The 16,670-nt window shown below is 36.9% G+C and overlaps 1 protein-coding gene and 2 long non-coding RNA genes across 3 annotated transcripts; 1 reads left to right on the forward strand and 2 right to left on the reverse strand.

Annotated features, from left to right (window-relative positions):
- Positions 1–1,555: 1,555 nt before the first annotated feature.
- On the reverse strand, positions 1,556–3,145 carry LOC129953383 (uncharacterized). The gene is made up of 3 exons (XR_008782511.1): positions 2,055–3,145; positions 1,867–1,992; positions 1,556–1,787 (listed from the first exon to the last, which is right to left on the reverse strand). It is a non-coding gene; the product is annotated as an uncharacterized LOC129953383 (long non-coding RNA).
- Positions 3,146–5,624: 2,479 nt separating this feature from the next.
- LOC129945432 (zinc finger protein 271-like) lies at positions 5,625–13,909 on the forward strand. The gene is given in 4 exon segments (XM_056055192.1): positions 5,625–5,653; positions 6,183–6,325; positions 12,708–12,801; positions 12,856–13,909. Coding segments are annotated over 4 exon segments (1,026 nt in total). The 3' UTR covers positions 13,616–13,909.
- On the reverse strand, positions 10,061–10,675 carry LOC129953388 (uncharacterized). Its single transcript, XR_008782512.1, has 3 exons — positions 10,560–10,675; positions 10,372–10,497; positions 10,061–10,292 (listed from the first exon to the last, which is right to left on the reverse strand). It is a non-coding gene; the product is annotated as an uncharacterized LOC129953388 (long non-coding RNA).
- Positions 13,910–16,670: the final 2,761 nt, after the last annotated feature.

A 16,670-nucleotide genomic window follows, 5' to 3' on the forward strand; every position in this document is an offset into this window, starting at 1 on the left:
TCAAAAAATATTATCAACTGTCATTTTGATAGAACTAGACTTGACTTGATAGTTAAGGAGATTTTTTTGACTAACTTTCGAGTCAACTTTCCATTAAAGTTGCCTTAATTGGAAGGTAGTTTTTGGGCAGCTGGCTAATCAGATAGAAACTTGCCTAACTTTCAAGTCCCTTATGTCGTCTGAACCTGCCCATTGTTCCTGTTAAAAATGCTCGTTTTTTAAAGACAACTATTTTGACTAGAAATTTAGAAAAGATATTGTTTTTGATACAAATTTTATTTAATTTAAACTTCCCTTAAAGAAAATGGATAAAAAGGCAGAGTTAGACCTCCTGTTCTGGGGTACTTTTGGACATGTTTGAACATTCCAGACTTTTTATTTTACCATGGCGTTTCGCCCCGCAGCAAAATCTATGAATCTGAATCCGTTGTCGGAAGTGTTGTCGTGCAGGCTGTTTTTCCCGATCTACCAAAGTTGTCTTCCCTTCTTAGCTTGGCATTAAAATCGCCCAGGACAATTTTAATATCGTAGCTAGGACACTGCTCATATGTTTTGTCTAAGAGCTCGAAGAACATATCTTTGGGGTTGTCATCGATGCGGCTGGTCATGAGGCGCTCATTGATGCACCTATAGCTCAAGACTTCTTGCCTAAGTCTGGCTCCAATGACAAAGCCGCATCCAAATAAGCGTTGTTGGTTTTCTCGGTAGCAGTCATCAAAGTAAATATCGCAGTTTTTCATCCTTTTTTGCCCGGCCCATCCCATCGTATTTCCTGGTCTGTAACGAGTTTTCTTGCGATGAGGTCCTTGCTGGCACATAAAAATATCCCTCACTAGCTCAAGAGTGGATTCGATGACCTCCTCGTTAGCAAAAAAAATATGCCAGTCTTTTCATCTAGCTGGTAGTGATGCGCGAGATGCTCTCTACCCACCCTACCTGGTTGCTTTCTCGCTAAACAACCCCTTTTATTCACCTCCTCTTTTCCTCCTTCCTACCCTTTCATCTTCACTTCCTCATCTCCCCCTTTTTTAAAGAAAATTAAAATTTCATATTTTTATATATATTGCATATAATTTAATGATTCCATTAGGTAGACTTATTTTAATTACAATTCAAGTTATTGTCATTATATTTAAACCAATAAAAAAATATATGCTTTCAATAATTTAAAACAAGAGTAAAATTAGAAATGAAAAAGGGGGTAACGTTTGAATGATATATATATATATGTCAATTTGGACATGAACTACATGAAAAACTTACCCCAAAATTCTCGATGTAGTGGCCACTTCCTCGATGAATCCTGGCGGTTCTGATGGGCAATATGCACTTTCCTTTTTTTTTTTATTTTAAAAATCACACAAAAATTACCACCACTTTCTTTTTGAAAAATTACTATAGCAAAATTAATACTAAAAATTCAATTTTAAGTATATGTATATATATATCTGTGTACGCTTATGAATACACGCAGAGATACTGATATATATATATATATATATGTATATATGCACTTTTAATTAATAAAAATTGATTTTTTTTTTGATTATTTTAGAAAATTAAAATTTTTTTGTTTTACTAAATTAACTAATTTATAAAAATCACTTTATGCACTTTTGCAATTAAAACAAATTTTAAAAATTGACGTTGTCTTATGCCTTGTTGAACTTTAACTTTTCTTTTCTGCTACCACTTCCTGTACCGTCATAAGGATAGGTATTCCTTTGTTCCCTTAGGTCCCTTTGGTCCCTTTGTTCAGGCCGCCAAATTTTATTTTGACGACCTAGCTAGTTTAAAAAACACAATTTTTAGCGAACTGCCAGTTTATTGTAATTTTGTTATGCCAAAATAATTAGGAAACCTTACCTTAGGCGGTTTAATGATTTTATTCCTTTTAGGGAATGTGGTGGAATATATATGTATATATATATAAATATATATGATTATATATATCTATTCTCCCTCGTATAATGGGACGTTCGTCCTAATTTCCTTAAAATTTAAATAAGTTCTTTATTCATTTGAACTTCACTATATTGATATAATTTACTTACTTTCAAACAAAGTTTTAAATTTCCTATCTGACTTCGAAATAACCGATTGGCCAGTCTTTTTCTGGGTGAGTATGGTAATAGGATTTCTGCTGCTCGACTTGTCTCTGGGGTGTCTTGGTTAAAAAAGAAACCTCCTACCAACGCTTTTTCTTTATGGACCCTATATAAACACCCACACACCTACTCCTACTTTTCCAGCCTTTGTTTCTTCTTAGACCTACAACCATTATTCATAATGCACTTGTGGGTGAAAAGCTCCAGGTTTTATTACTCATACAATGTTGTTCCTTAACTTGCATTCAAACCCTGTTATGCAACATGAATCTGTTGCCATATGATGCGGCAACAAAGTTGCGATTTTCCATCACCGATACATCCTATAAATGGAGTGGTGAATGTCACTCAATTATAGTGCTGTCGAGTGACATTTACGTAAAAAAAAGGGAAAACATAACACTCTACACACGCATAAGACTAAAGATCTCCTTTTAGTAGGAGCAGTGCACCTATCCTAGCTTTAAAGCGAGATGGTAGTTAAACCTTGTTTACAACTAGGAATTGCAAACAGCCATACAAAAAAGAACATAAATTGGAAGCGTTCGTCGTCGTCGGTCGGTGTCAAGTGGGTTTCAAATTTTCTATTCGAATTCAAAAAATATTCATTCAATTAGAATAAATTTAATAACAAAAGCCCATACGGTTACAGGGCTTCGCGTTTTTCAGATAATATATATGGAATATGCGAAACGAACCCACTTTAGTTCTTCGTGTAGCCGGGTAGTGTGTGCAAAAAAAAATTGTTCAAATGTAAACAACAGGTGCAAGTGCTATTTCTAGCGATGATTTTGCTTATAATCTCTTAAGCCAGTGCTATTGCGATTACTTAGTGATAATTAGTGTAAGTGGTTTTTTAAAAATTTAATTCCCAAAAAGTGTTTTTATTGCAAAAAATATAAAAAAAATTCGTACCTAAATTTCGTTTTGGACATGTGTGACTGCGACAACCATTGTTCGGGAGCGTGTATGAATGAGATAGACGATAAAAATCCGCTATGCAAAAAAAATCAAATTTGAAACCGTTTGCTCGTTTTTAAAATTAAATGCCGCAATTTAAAAGACGAGAGGTCGTTCAACTCTTTCTAAAATAGGTATATTCGTGTCAAAAAAATTGTTTGTTTATAATAAATCGATTAGAGTTGCGTTTTGCCGACGGGGTTTCAGTGATCGATTGCCGACGGGGTTTCAGTGATCGAGTTTTATGGGGAATTATAATTCCTCATCGTAAAGTTTTCATTTTATATTATACATATTTACGTTTACGTATATCGGGTCGCGTTTTGTCGGTTTTTCGTTTGTGCCAGCATAAATGCTAAATGTGGGGCGCGAATCCACTTACCGAAACAGAAGAATGTAAACAAACATAATCAGATAAGTTAACAAAGTTTCTTTATAATTTGAACTCGATACTTTGTGGTCATTTTTCTTTTCTTTTCAGCATTACTGCCGAATGTCTTTGGCATGGAAAATGCCGAGAGGTTTACCAGCTCGAGTTTCCAGCTCGTACATGCAGTTGCCCACTACTTTTTTGACGCGGGATTTTAAAAATTTCGGAAGCAACTTGGCATTAATGCCTTGCGCAAAATTGCTTTGGGCGAAATTTCTATGGAACACTTCCTGACCTTCACGGTAAGTGACATTTTTCGACCTTTTATTATATTGATTCTTAGACTTAACGTATGCCCTGTCCAAATTCTCCGACAACGTCTGTCTGGCTAGTGTCAATTTAAGTATGCGCGGTTTGACCAACATTTCAGGATCGTGCAATGCGTTTAGTTTTCTTAGCAAAGAATAGGTAGAACCGTGGTTTATCATGTTTTGTCCAAACATGGCGAAATAGGGTTGACAATTGAGTGCGTCGTGCATGTCGGATCGCAACGCACATGCTATACTGGACAAGTGAATGTCCCAGTCATTTTGCTCCTTTGAAATTAAAATTCTCAACTTGCTAAGAAAACTACGATTGACCCGCTCCGAAATGTTGGCTTGAGGCGAATACACTGCCGTTCGCACATGCTTAACGCCGTAGTTATCCAAGAAGATTTTGAAATCTTTGGACACAAATTGACGACCGTTGTCGGAGTGGATTTGTTCAGGGGTCCCGAAAGTATGGAAAATCTCTGATTCTAAATATTGAATCACACGGTTTGACGTAGCTTTTGGTAAGGCTTTGAAAAACATAAACTTTGTGAAATGGTCAACCACAATAAAAACGTAAATGTTTCCTCGCTTAGTACGCGGATACGGGCCAAGGAAATCGACGTAGAGTCGTTGCATGGGCCTTTCCGTTTTTGTTTGGTTGACTATCGGTGGGCGTAGAATTTCGTTTGGTGCCTTAACCATTTTACAAATTTCACAGTTTTTCACGTAAGTCTTAACATCTCTAATCATTTTCGGCCAATAATATTTGGATCGTACGCGAGCATAAGTTTTATCAAAGCCACTATGGCAACTTAATTTGGTATTATGGCACATTTCAATACACTTTTGAGTTAGTTCATCTGGAAGCCATAATCGCCAGAGTGAATCTTCTTCGTCAGCAATTCCGGTTCTAAACCTGACTCTCCGGTAAATGAATTTTCCGGACACCACGAGGTCTGGAAGGGTCGATTGGTTTTCGGAGATATTTTCTCTCAAGTGGGTATATTGTGGCGAATCGAACTCAGCCGAATCTAAATCGATATCACCGCATGTCATTATCGAAGAATCTTCACAAATCCCATTACCCACTACCGTTCCGCTCGCTGTGATTTCATCCATGTTCATTCGTGATAGGCAGTCCGGCACTACGTTTAGGCTTCCTTTGCGATGTTCGATTGAGAAGTTATACCCTTGGAGTTCTAGACTCCATCTGGCAAGTCTGCCTGATAACTCTTTCATCGACATGAGCCATTTAAGACTCGAATGGTCGGTGATGATTGTAAAGGGCAATCCGTCGACGTAAGGCCGAAATTTTCGTACGCTTAACACCGCAGCGAGACACTCTTGTTCCGTAACTGTGTAGTTTTTCTGGGATTTGTTAAGCTTCTTCGACATGAAAGCGATGGGCTTCTCATTGCCGTTCTCATCCACTTGAAAGAGAACGCCGCCTACTCCTTCAGACGAAGCATCGCATTGAATTATGAAGTGTTTCGAAAAGTCTGGTTCAGCTAAAACTGGAGCTGACGACAGAGCTATTTTAAGTTTTTCGAAAGCTTCAAGTGCTTCCGATGTAAATTCAAATTTAAATCTCTTTTGAAGGCAATTGGTTAAGGGAGCGGCTAAATCAGCATAGTTCCGGATAAATCTCCTATACCACCCAGTCAGACCCAAAAATCTCCTCACTTGCCTAACAGTTGTTGGAACTGGGAAATTGACCATTGCTTCTATTTTGTCTGGGTTAGTTTTCAGGTTTCCCTGACCTACGATAAAGCCTAGGAATTTGATCTCCTTCATGCAAAATCTGCTTTTTTCTAAATTGATTGTTAGATTTGCTCGGCGAAGACAAGATGCAACCTCTTTAAGGATGCGTAAATGCGACTCGAAATCCGAAGTACATATCAGTAAGTCATCTAAATAGACAAACACATTATCACGGAGATGACTAGGTATCACTTGATCCATAACTCTACATAGCGTTTGTCCAGCGTTGCTCAAACCGAATGGCATTACCTTAAACTGGTAGAGCGGCCTACCAGGTACGGCAAAAGCTGTTTTCTCCCGAGATTTTTCATGTAGAGGAATTTGCCAATAGGCGTCCTTTAAATCTATCCCCGTGATAAAGTGCGTGTCTTTTATCCGACTTAACAAACCTTCGACATGAGGCAGCGGATACGCATCCTTAACGGTGACAGCATTGACTTTTCGGAAATCTAAACAAAGGCGGACTTTACCGGGTTTCCTCACCAACACAACGGGACAACTCCATGGCGAGTTACTTACTTCTATAACTCCTAGCTCCAACATACGATCTAACTCCTTATAGACCTCGCCTTGTCGAACTGGAGACAACGGATAATGCCTAGATTTAATCGGGGCTGCATTTCCAGTGTCAACGACGTGACACCCAAGGTCTGTCTTTCCTAACCCAAGGACAACGAAATTTGGAAACTGTCTCTTGACATTTTCTAATTGAAAGGACTCTTCGGTTGAAAGTTTCATCAACTCGGTTTCATTTTTAAAGTTTTCTTCAGTTTCACCGGAGGTGAAATCCAACTCGACTTCGCTTATTTGTGGTATTAACTGAAAACTTCGCCAGAAATTCATACCGAGATAAACTTTTTGCGTCAAATTTGGTATCAAATAAAAAGTTAAGTTCTTTGATATGCCGTTATATTTGGTCTCGATCTCGCAATATCCCACAATTTTGTGTGAATTGCCATCTGCCGTACGCACTACGTTATTGTAGGGTAACATTTCAACCCCTAACTTACGAACTAACTCGAAGCATCCCTCACCCAATACGGATATCGAGGCTCCACTGTCGAGAAGTCCAAAAACCGACTCATTATTTAAAAAGACGTTAGCATACATGCGTCCGTCTGTATTAGACGATATAATCGTTTCGACTATTTGTTTTCGAAACTTTTTTCGATTTTGAAAACGATAACGACACTTAGAAATTTTAGAACTTATTGGTTTTATGTTGGTTCCGAAGATTCGGGATCGAACCTTCTCATAATTTATTTTTCTCTCGTGAAGAGATTTAAGATTATGGAATTCCATCGGATGAAATTGTTCAATTTCGACGTTGGACCTTTCCCTCTTTAGAATTTTAATCGGACTCAGGTCTTCGTCGTTTTCATCCGTGAAATTCATTTCATGTTTGTTGTTTAATTTTGTGAGTGGTTCGTGGGATTCCTTAAGGAACGAATCTCTCCACTCCTCGTTTCGTCCCTCGGGAAGTTTCCCTTTTGGTGTTTACCGCATTGAACAGTGGTAACGCCCTTTTCACCGCACAGAAAACAAAATAAATTTCTTACCTCGGATGGGCAAAAATGGTATGCATGACCTTTTTGGTCGCAATTCCAACAAATATAGTTTGCAGTTGAAATAGGTTTTTGTCTTGAAGAAATAGCTGCAACTTCTTCAACTTTTTGATCGCCATCATATTCTTCTTCGACTACGATTTCATGGACTGATCGATGACTAAAATTTCGTTTGTTTAAAAACCGTTCAGCTTCGCGAGCTTTTTGTCGAAGTTGCTCTAAGTTTTTGACTTCAGCTGACAACAAAATCTCGCCTAATTTTTCTTTCGAATTACCTCTAATAATTTCGATCAATTTCTTATCATTAAAAGGTTCTCTCAGACGGTCGTTCAAGCCACTGATTGCGACATAAAAATCGTCGAATGATTCCTTGGGACCCTGTTTTCGACACATGAGTTTCATGTAGATGTCGATTTCAGACTCCATCCTACCGAACTCTTTCTTCATGGCTTCTTTTATAGAAGCTAAATCCGCGTTTGGATACTTCTTTACGTATCCCCAAAACCATTTATTTGGTCGGCCTTCAAGCAAAACATGAAAGTTTGCTGCGATTTGCTCGTCGGTATAAGAAGACGAAGATTGCATTCTCCCTATCTTCAAAAGGAAATCAGAAACATTATCAGAACCATCGTATTTAATGCTCCAACGATCTAGCCTACATGGACCCGAAGCGCTAAAAGTTGTTGAGCCACTTGAACTCCTGGGTAAAGGAACTTGGACCGTCCTAGAGCTTTGCCTATCTAATTGAGGAGGGTTGACTGTTTGTTGCGGCTGTAAGCGCAAACCTTCTAATTTTTGTAACACGTTCCCCATGAAAATATCCATTTGTTGAAAAATTCTCATTTGGTTCTGAACCATACTCCGTTCTAACCTAGAAATAATTTCTTCATTCGGATTAACATTAACTTCACCTTGATCTGTTCGTTCCTCACTAAGATCTTCGGCTTGTAACTGGCCTTCCAAAACCTGAGGATCTTCTTGATCCGCCATATTAAAAGTTGAATTCGAAATACAAGATTCTAATTCTTCTGAGAAACTGAATGAGTTATCTAGGTTGAACCTATCCACCGTATTTCTAAACCTTTGAAAAAATTCTTCGAATGTTGCTTCGTGGTGAGCGTTTATAACGTCTATGTCGTCGTAAATTGAAATCCGACGACTTCTGCTCATACTTCGGTCGAACGAACCTAACTTTAGTTAATTGTCTTTTTGACCTTTAATTGAACTAAAATTTAGGCCTCACTCTAAAAACCTACTTAAAAAAAATCGATTTCCTTCTCGAAATTGCTTCTTCAAAAACTCGATAGTAGTTTCAATTCAAAATATGTAAATGTTTGTTTTAAATCAAAAAATATTCTTAAAGTGATTTATATAAATTGTATATTAATAGAATTAATGATCTGATTATTGTAGTTCAATAAAAGAAATTTTTATATCAAAATTAATATATTATATGGTATATAATATGTATGTAAGTATGATAGGAATCGTACTTACTTACTATATATTTGTAGTTGAAACTTTAAATAAAAAAATCAATTTTTTTTTGTTTCTATCATAAAAATATAAAGGGAAGATGAGAAATGAATTCGAAAAAGGTAACTGCTGAGGATAAAAAGGAGGTTTATTTCGAGTCAACAAAAAAAAATCAATGATAAAAAAAATTAAAATAAACTAGTGGTTTGTTTATGTAATCTGTTGTAAATTATTTCAGCTGTGATTCTTAAAACTTTTCAGGACATCAGTGACAATCAACATCATCATATGAAGACTCTGAAAAATTCCAAAAACTCAGCTGAAATTTGTGAAAATCAAAATTTTATATGGACCATCCAAGACACCACTTGCATCAAGAGGTCTCATATAAATGTGAATATAAAAAAATTTGAGATGTACCGTATCCACCTGCGATTTGGATACCTTTTTCTTCAGATGCCCAAAGACTAGGTTTTTACGGTCATTTCGTTGCGTAATAGCAAATCGATTTTAGCTTCCTTGTTGCAACGCGGTACCAAGTCATCAACTCAAGTAACCGGGACTCACAAGGTTGCTGCAATCGACACGATGCTGAATAAAAAAAACATGAAAAGAAAAAAAAATGTTAAACTGAAATTTGTGACTCAAAAAAAATGAAAAAGTTAAAAAAAATAAATGTTTGCCTCACTATCTGCTGATAGTAGGACACCACGTTCTGGGCGCCATTTTTGTAACGAGTTTTCTTGCGATGAGGTCCTTGCTGGCACATAAAAATATCCCTCACTAGCTCAAGAGTGGATTCGATGACCTCCTCGTTAGCAAAAAAAATATGCCAGTCTTTTCATCTAGCTGGTAGTGATGCGCGAGATGCTCTCTACCCACCCTACCTGGTTGCTTTCTCGCTAAACAACCCCTTTTATTCACCTCCTCTTTTCCTCCTTCCTACCCTTTCATCTTCACTTCCTCATCTCCCCCTTTTTTAAAGAAAATTAAAATTTCATATTTTTATATATATTGCATATAATTTAATGATTCCATTAGGTAGACTTATTTTAATTACAATTCAAGTTATTGTCATTATATTTAAACCAATAAAAAAATATATGCTTTCAATAATTTAAAACAAGAGTAAAATTAGAAATGAAAAAGGGGGTAACGTTTGAATGATATATATATATATGTCAATTTGGACATGAACTACATGAAAAACTTACCCCAAAATTCTCGATGTAGTGGCCACTTCCTCGATGAATCCTGGCGGTTCTGATGGGCAATATGCACTTTCCTTTTTTTTTTTATTTTAAAAATCACACAAAAATTACCACCACTTTCTTTTTGAAAAATTACTATAGCAAAATTAATACTAAAAATTCAATTTTAAGTATATGTATATATATATCTGTGTACGCTTATGAATACACGCAGAGATACTGATATATATATATATATATATGTATATATGCACTTTTAATTAATAAAAATTGATTTTTTTTTTGATTATTTTAGAAAATTAAAATTTTTTTGTTTTACTAAATTAACTAATTTATAAAAATCACTTTATGCACTTTTGCAATTAAAACAAATTTTAAAAATTGACGTTGTCTTATGCCTTGTTGAACTTTAACTTTTCTTTTCTGCTACCACTTCCTGTACCGTCATAAGGATAGGTATTCCTTTGTTCCCTTAGGTCCCTTTGGTCCCTTTGTTCAGGCCGCCAAATTTTATTTTGACGACCTAGCTAGTTTAAAAAACACAATTTTTAGCGAACTGCCAGTTTATTGTAATTTTGTTATGCCAAAATAATTAGGAAACCTTACCTTAGGCGGTTTAATGATTTTATTCCTTTTAGGGAATGTGGTGGAATATATATGTATATATATATAAATATATATGATTATATATATCTATTCTCCCTCGTATAATGGGACGTTCGTCCTAATTTCCTTAAAATTTAAATAAGTTCTTTATTCATTTGAACTTCACTATATTGATATAATTTACTTACTTTCAAACAAAGTTTTAAATTTCCTATCTGACTTCAAAATAACCGATTGGCCAAGTCTTTTTCTGGGTGAGTATGGTAATAGGATTTCTGCTGCTCGACTTGTCTCTGGGGTGTCTTGGTTAAAAAAGAAACCTCCTACCAACGCTTTTTCTTTATGGACCCTATATAAACACCCACACACCTACTCCTACTTTTCCAGCCTTTGTTTCTTCTTAGACCTACAACCATTATTCATAATGCACTTGTGGGTGAAAAGCTCCAGGTTTTATTACTCATACAATGTTGTTCCTTAACTTGCATTCAAACCCTGTTATGCAACATGAATCTGTTGCCATATGATGCGGCAACAAAGTTGCGATTTTCCATCACCGATACATCCTATAAATGGAGTGGTGAATGTCACTCAATTATAGTGCTGTCGAGTGACATTTACGTAAAAAAAAGGGAAAACATAACACTCTACACACGCATAAGACTAAAGATCTCCTTTTAGTAGGAGCAGTGCACCTATCCTAGCTTTAAAGCGAGATGGTAGTTAAACCTTGTTTACAACTAGGAATTGCAAACAGCCATACAAAAAAGAACATAAATTGGAAGCGTTCGTCGTCGTCGGTCGGTGTCAAGTGGGTTTCAAATTTTCTATTCGAATTCAAAAAATATTCATTCAATTAGAATAAATTTAATAACAAAAGCCCATACGGTTACAGGTCGGTCGGTGATGTCTGCTTTATAGCAGTCTAGGGCCAACGCTAATTCTTCGGCCGCCCGTGGTCTGTGAAAGGACCTTACATTCCACGTGCATATCCGAAGTTCGTTGTCCTTAATTCGTTTGTATAGGTTGTCAACAGTAAATCCGTCCGCATACGAAGCTTGTTGGTGCTTCGCAACTATGATGTTTTAACGTGGCCAGGAAGTCACCCCAACTGTACAACCCCCAACCTGGTGGGCCAGATCCTTAGTTTAACTCCAAGGACGGGGAGCCGGATAAAATCGCTCCTTATAGGCCTGTGCTCCGAATAATTCGTAGAAGCCCTATAATGCTTCCGCCACCGTTGATTCCATCTCGGGCAGTCTGGATAAGGAGAGGTACCTTAATGGAAACCCCTCTCCCCCCTCTCTCTCGTTTGCTGCCCCCAACAACTTTCCACTGGGGTTGAAACACAATCTCCAGTTGAGGTACTAGGCACCCGATGTTCACCACGGGGAGGTGAGAGTAGGAGTTGATAAACAGAGGTGGGTTTTGAGAAAAACCTGTGTACGCTAGTGTCCTCTTGAATGCACATCTCTACCATTTGAACAACATTCAATTATTTTACCTAGAAAAACCTCATCAGGTTTGCCACAAAAATTGATTTTTTTCCTGCGCATGAAAAACGATCGGAACTGATTTTTTGTCATTATATTAGTGTAATTTCGTGAACGTGTTAACGAGCGCGGTAGAGCTGTCAAATTTTCAGCTAACATTTTATAAAAACTGTATTAGTATTGGTGCAATGAAGGACCAATCTGACGAAAAATGCAGAAATTAAATCAAAAATAAACCAATTTATTTTGTCCCATGGAATGCTAAAAAGAGAAAATTTATGTTTTGACAGATCTAGATCAAGAATAAATTGATTTATTTTACACATGGAAAACCCCATACGTCAGTTGGAGTTTTTTTTTATTTTCAAGTTGTCGAGCCATTTGGATTTATAGGCAATTAGAAATCCATCAACCAACCCAAATGTCTCATTCGTGATTGGCCAACTAACAGCTTGGATTAAGGATACTACGATGTTTTGTTTAAGACACGTTTAATGTCATATATAATATATAAGTTGTATTTATTTTTAACTTTAAAGGGTACTTTTCAATGTGTACTATTGTATAGTATGCATTTATATTTTTCTTTACAATATTATTACCAAATTTGTATTAAAAAGAAGGACGCGAATTCATAATGTTGTGTAATTATTGTATTGAACAAAATAAATAAATAAATGAAATGTGATTGCAAAGCTGAGACACATACCTATCAATATGGAATCCGGCGCTACAACTGAGGATTTACACTATTTCTTGTTTACTATTTCACCTTTCCAAACAGGCAACTACACTCTTGACATATTTAAAAAAAATTAAATAACATACCAATTCTATTTACAGATTTTGCGGAATATATTGATGATATTGATGAAATGTCTGTTAAATCATATGGTTCTCCCTTTGTGCCACTAACTGATTCAAATGAAATAAATATGTAAATACTTTGTTTACACAAAATTGAATTCAGTAATAATTTTCTATTTTTTAGCGGCATTGAAATTGAGAGAAAACCAAGTTTAAAAAAGCAGGAAAAGGAACAAAAACCACCAACAAAACATGAAGAGAGTGATGGCAACGAAACTGACTCACACAATCATGCGTGCGATGAATGTGGTAAAATATATTCGCGTAAGACGAATCTTGAAAAGCATATTCAACTACACAGAGAACTCGCAGTTGGTATCCGTAAACCACCGGAGAAATTTGGTGTATGTCCACATTGTGGCGATACGTTCCCCCAAAAAAGCTTACCTGTGCACATACGGCGGCATACTGGCGAAAAGCCCTTCGGTTGTGACGAGTGCGAAATGCGTTATGTTCGTCGCCAAGACCTAATTGTCCACAAACGTTGCCATACTGGAGAGAAACCTCATGTATGCTTAACATGCGGTAAGGCATTTTCACGAGCAAACCAACTTGTACGGCACATTCGGGTTCATACTGGTGAACGACCATACAAGTGCACGCAATGTGACAGAGGATTTGCCCAGAGAAATGATTTGAATCTTCACATTCGTCGGCATACTGGTGAGAAGCCCTATCAATGCGGTGTATGTGGAGAAAGTTTCATAAATGGAACTACCTTAAAGAATCACCGTAAAATAACAGATCATTACGAAGAAGATCGGAGGGATCGTTTTGAGAAAATTCGAGTCACCAATCCAAGACGAGTATATCGAGCTACTCCGTTGCCGAAGCAACCACAAGGACCAGTTTTAATTTTAGAACAAGTTGAGCCAGAACTATAAACTACTTAATTTAAGTCATTAAATGTTTAAACAAAAAAAAAGTGTATCCTTTGAAATGTGATGGTTTTGTCTATAATTTTAACTGCGAGCAACGTCTAAGGATTATTATTTCTTTATGGTTCTGTTTGATTTATGTGTGAGACCATTATTGTTGTAGAGTAGTATTGTACACACTTCACTTTTCAAGAAGAAACAAATTAATCCATTTTATACCATTACAAAAATATGCATTAATATAACTTCTTATATTCAAAGGATGCGTTTTGAAATATAAGACCTTAATAAATTATCAAATTCGCCATCTTGTATCAGTTTTGCTTTTAAGATAAAAATACTTTTGTAGTCGACCAATCATCAGATTATTTTTTTTTTGTTTAAAGTAACTATTTAATTTAAAACTTCACACATAATCGGACACTTTATACAACTACTTAGTTGCGTATCCTTTCGATTTAATGGCTTCCTCAAGGCGAAGAAATGTTTTAAGCATATTTGTTGCCATTCTTCTTGAAGCACCATCTTAATGTCCTCAATCTTTCGATATTTTTTTTTTAATAATAAGCGCACACTCAAAGAGATAATACTACCCTTATGTAGACACAGTGTGAGCACTAGGAAAGGGAGAGAGGGGTTGAAAGGAGATGTCGGTGCACATTGGTTTTGAATTCCTGAATATTGCAACGGTTGGGAAAGACAGAATGTGGCAAGGCGTTCCACATTCGCATAGTACGGCTAAAGAACGAATCTCTGTACTTGACAGCACGACCGAAGTTGGGCTCGAGGGTATACTGATGAGCATTCCTAGAAGCGCGAGTATTACGGTTGAACTGTTTAAGGGGAGGAATGCAACTGGCTATTTCTCTAGAGCATAAACCATTAAAATAACGGTAAAACAGGGTGAGACAAGAAACATTTCGACGATGTTCAAGTGACGTAAATGATCTTATGATGGTAATATAACCAATCAATTTAAAAGCTCTACGTTCAATACTATCTAAGAGGCTTAAGTATGTTGCAGGAGCACCAGCCCAGATAAGTTATAAGTCCTGTAAATAACAGCCAGATCAGAGGGCGAGGAAAACTTCTTTCATCGCCTTAGAAAGCCCAAACATCTTGCGGATTTTTGGCGACATCGCGTATGTGATCGTTCATATACATACCGATAATATCGAGATGTTCAGTTTCCTCGATGTAAGTGACATTTTAGAATAATGGCAAGGGGTGTATATTTCGCTTTGTATCACTCGATACAAGACAGCATTGCGTTTTTGAAGCATTAAATTCTACGCGTTTTCTTATTTTCCATTGTACAATGCTGTTTAGGTTGGAATTTAATGAGCTTTTCATATTTTGTCGTGAAGTTCCACATCCGAAGAAGGAGGGTGTGAATCTGAAAACTAATATGAAAAGCTAAGAGTATTATCGTCAGCGAAACAATGTATTGGATTAGAAGTTGCAGACAGGAGATCATTAATAAAAAATTAGAAAGAGTGTTGGAGATAGAACAGAGCGCTGGGGCACACCAGCATTTATGTTGTGATTTTCAGACTTCAGTCCATCTAATACAACTTGTATTGAACGATTCAAATTGTAATTACTAATGTATGTAATGTATTGAACGATTCAAATTGTAATTACTAATCAAATGATTCATGAAAACCGAAAGCACGCATTTTCGACAAGAGAGCCTGATGCCAACCCCTATCAAATGCTTTTGAAATATCAAGTGCAATAATCCTACTTTCTCCAAAACTATGTAAATATTTGTTCCACTGTTCGGTGAGATGAACCATGAGATCACCAGTGGACCTTTTGGTACGAAAGCCGTATTTTCGGTCATTAAGGAGCTTTCGATCTTCGAGATATTTCTTGAGCTGATAATTAATCAGCGTGTCCATGACCTTTGAAAGAAGGGAAGTAAGTGCAATCGGTCGGTAATTAGACGGTGAGGAAGATTCGCCTTTTCTGGACAAATACAGTTTTCTATCCGCTCGGAACGAGACCTGAGGAGTAGGACAGATGAAAAAGCTTACGCAGTGGTTTTGCCAGCGTTGAAGGACACCTCTTCAGAACAATAGCGGGGATACCATCCGGAGTCATAACACTCACTGGCAGCGTTGAATTGGCGATGAACTACGTAGCAAAGAGATTTGCTTTCTCTAAAGAGCTAACAAATAGATTATCATTCAGAACGAGCGTAGGAACCGAGGAAGAGGAAGAATTCCTCATATTTTTTACAAATGACCACAAAATTTGTACTGCCTTTGGGGCATTGCAGTATTTTTTGCCGTAATTTTTGGTTATGTAAAAATTTATTCCGTCGAATATGGGCGTTGCAGGTCTTCCTGTCTTGCTTAAACTTATTCCGGTTTTCCTTAGTTGGATTGGCTTTAAAACAACGGAAACTTACCTTCTTGACACTAATAACCTCTTTACAGCTCGCATCGAACCTTGCGTTTTCCTTGGGCTTGATGTCTGATGCTTTTAACCCTATTCGGGATAAAAGTTCTCGTTCCCAGGAGAATCAAACTTGTGATCATATCAGCGCTGGCGTCAACGCCACTATCAAGGAAGCATAGTGACAAGTTAAGATCCTAAAATAATTATTGAGACCGTCCCAGTTGGCTTTCTTGTATTGCCAAACCGTTCTCTTAGAAGCTCTTTTTTAACTGAAGAGTTTTAACACGAAAAATTGCTGATATAACACAATGGTCATATGTGCCTAAAGGAGATAGAACACTAATAGTGTACTTACCAGGGTCAGAGGTAAGAAACAAGTCAAGAGTGTTTTCTGCTCGACCTACCACGTCCGGTATTCGAGTGGGCTCTTTGACCAGCGGAGTTAGGTGGTTTAACTCAGCGAAGACCTCAGCACACACTCCTTCTGGGGTTGTCTGGCCCGAATGTTGATGCCATGAAGAATTGTGTACATTGAAATCGCCCGCAACAAGGATTTAAGTGCGAGAATAGGACGAACCAATTCTTTGGATGGAATCAGACAAGGCATCAAATTCACGAGAAGTTGTCATTCTGTCTAGATTGGGGCTTCGATAAA

This window comes from Eupeodes corollae, chromosome 1, assembly GCF_945859685.1.
Source record: "Eupeodes corollae chromosome 1, idEupCoro1.1, whole genome shotgun sequence".
Taxonomy (NCBI): Eukaryota; Metazoa; Arthropoda; class Insecta; order Diptera; family Syrphidae; genus Eupeodes; species Eupeodes corollae.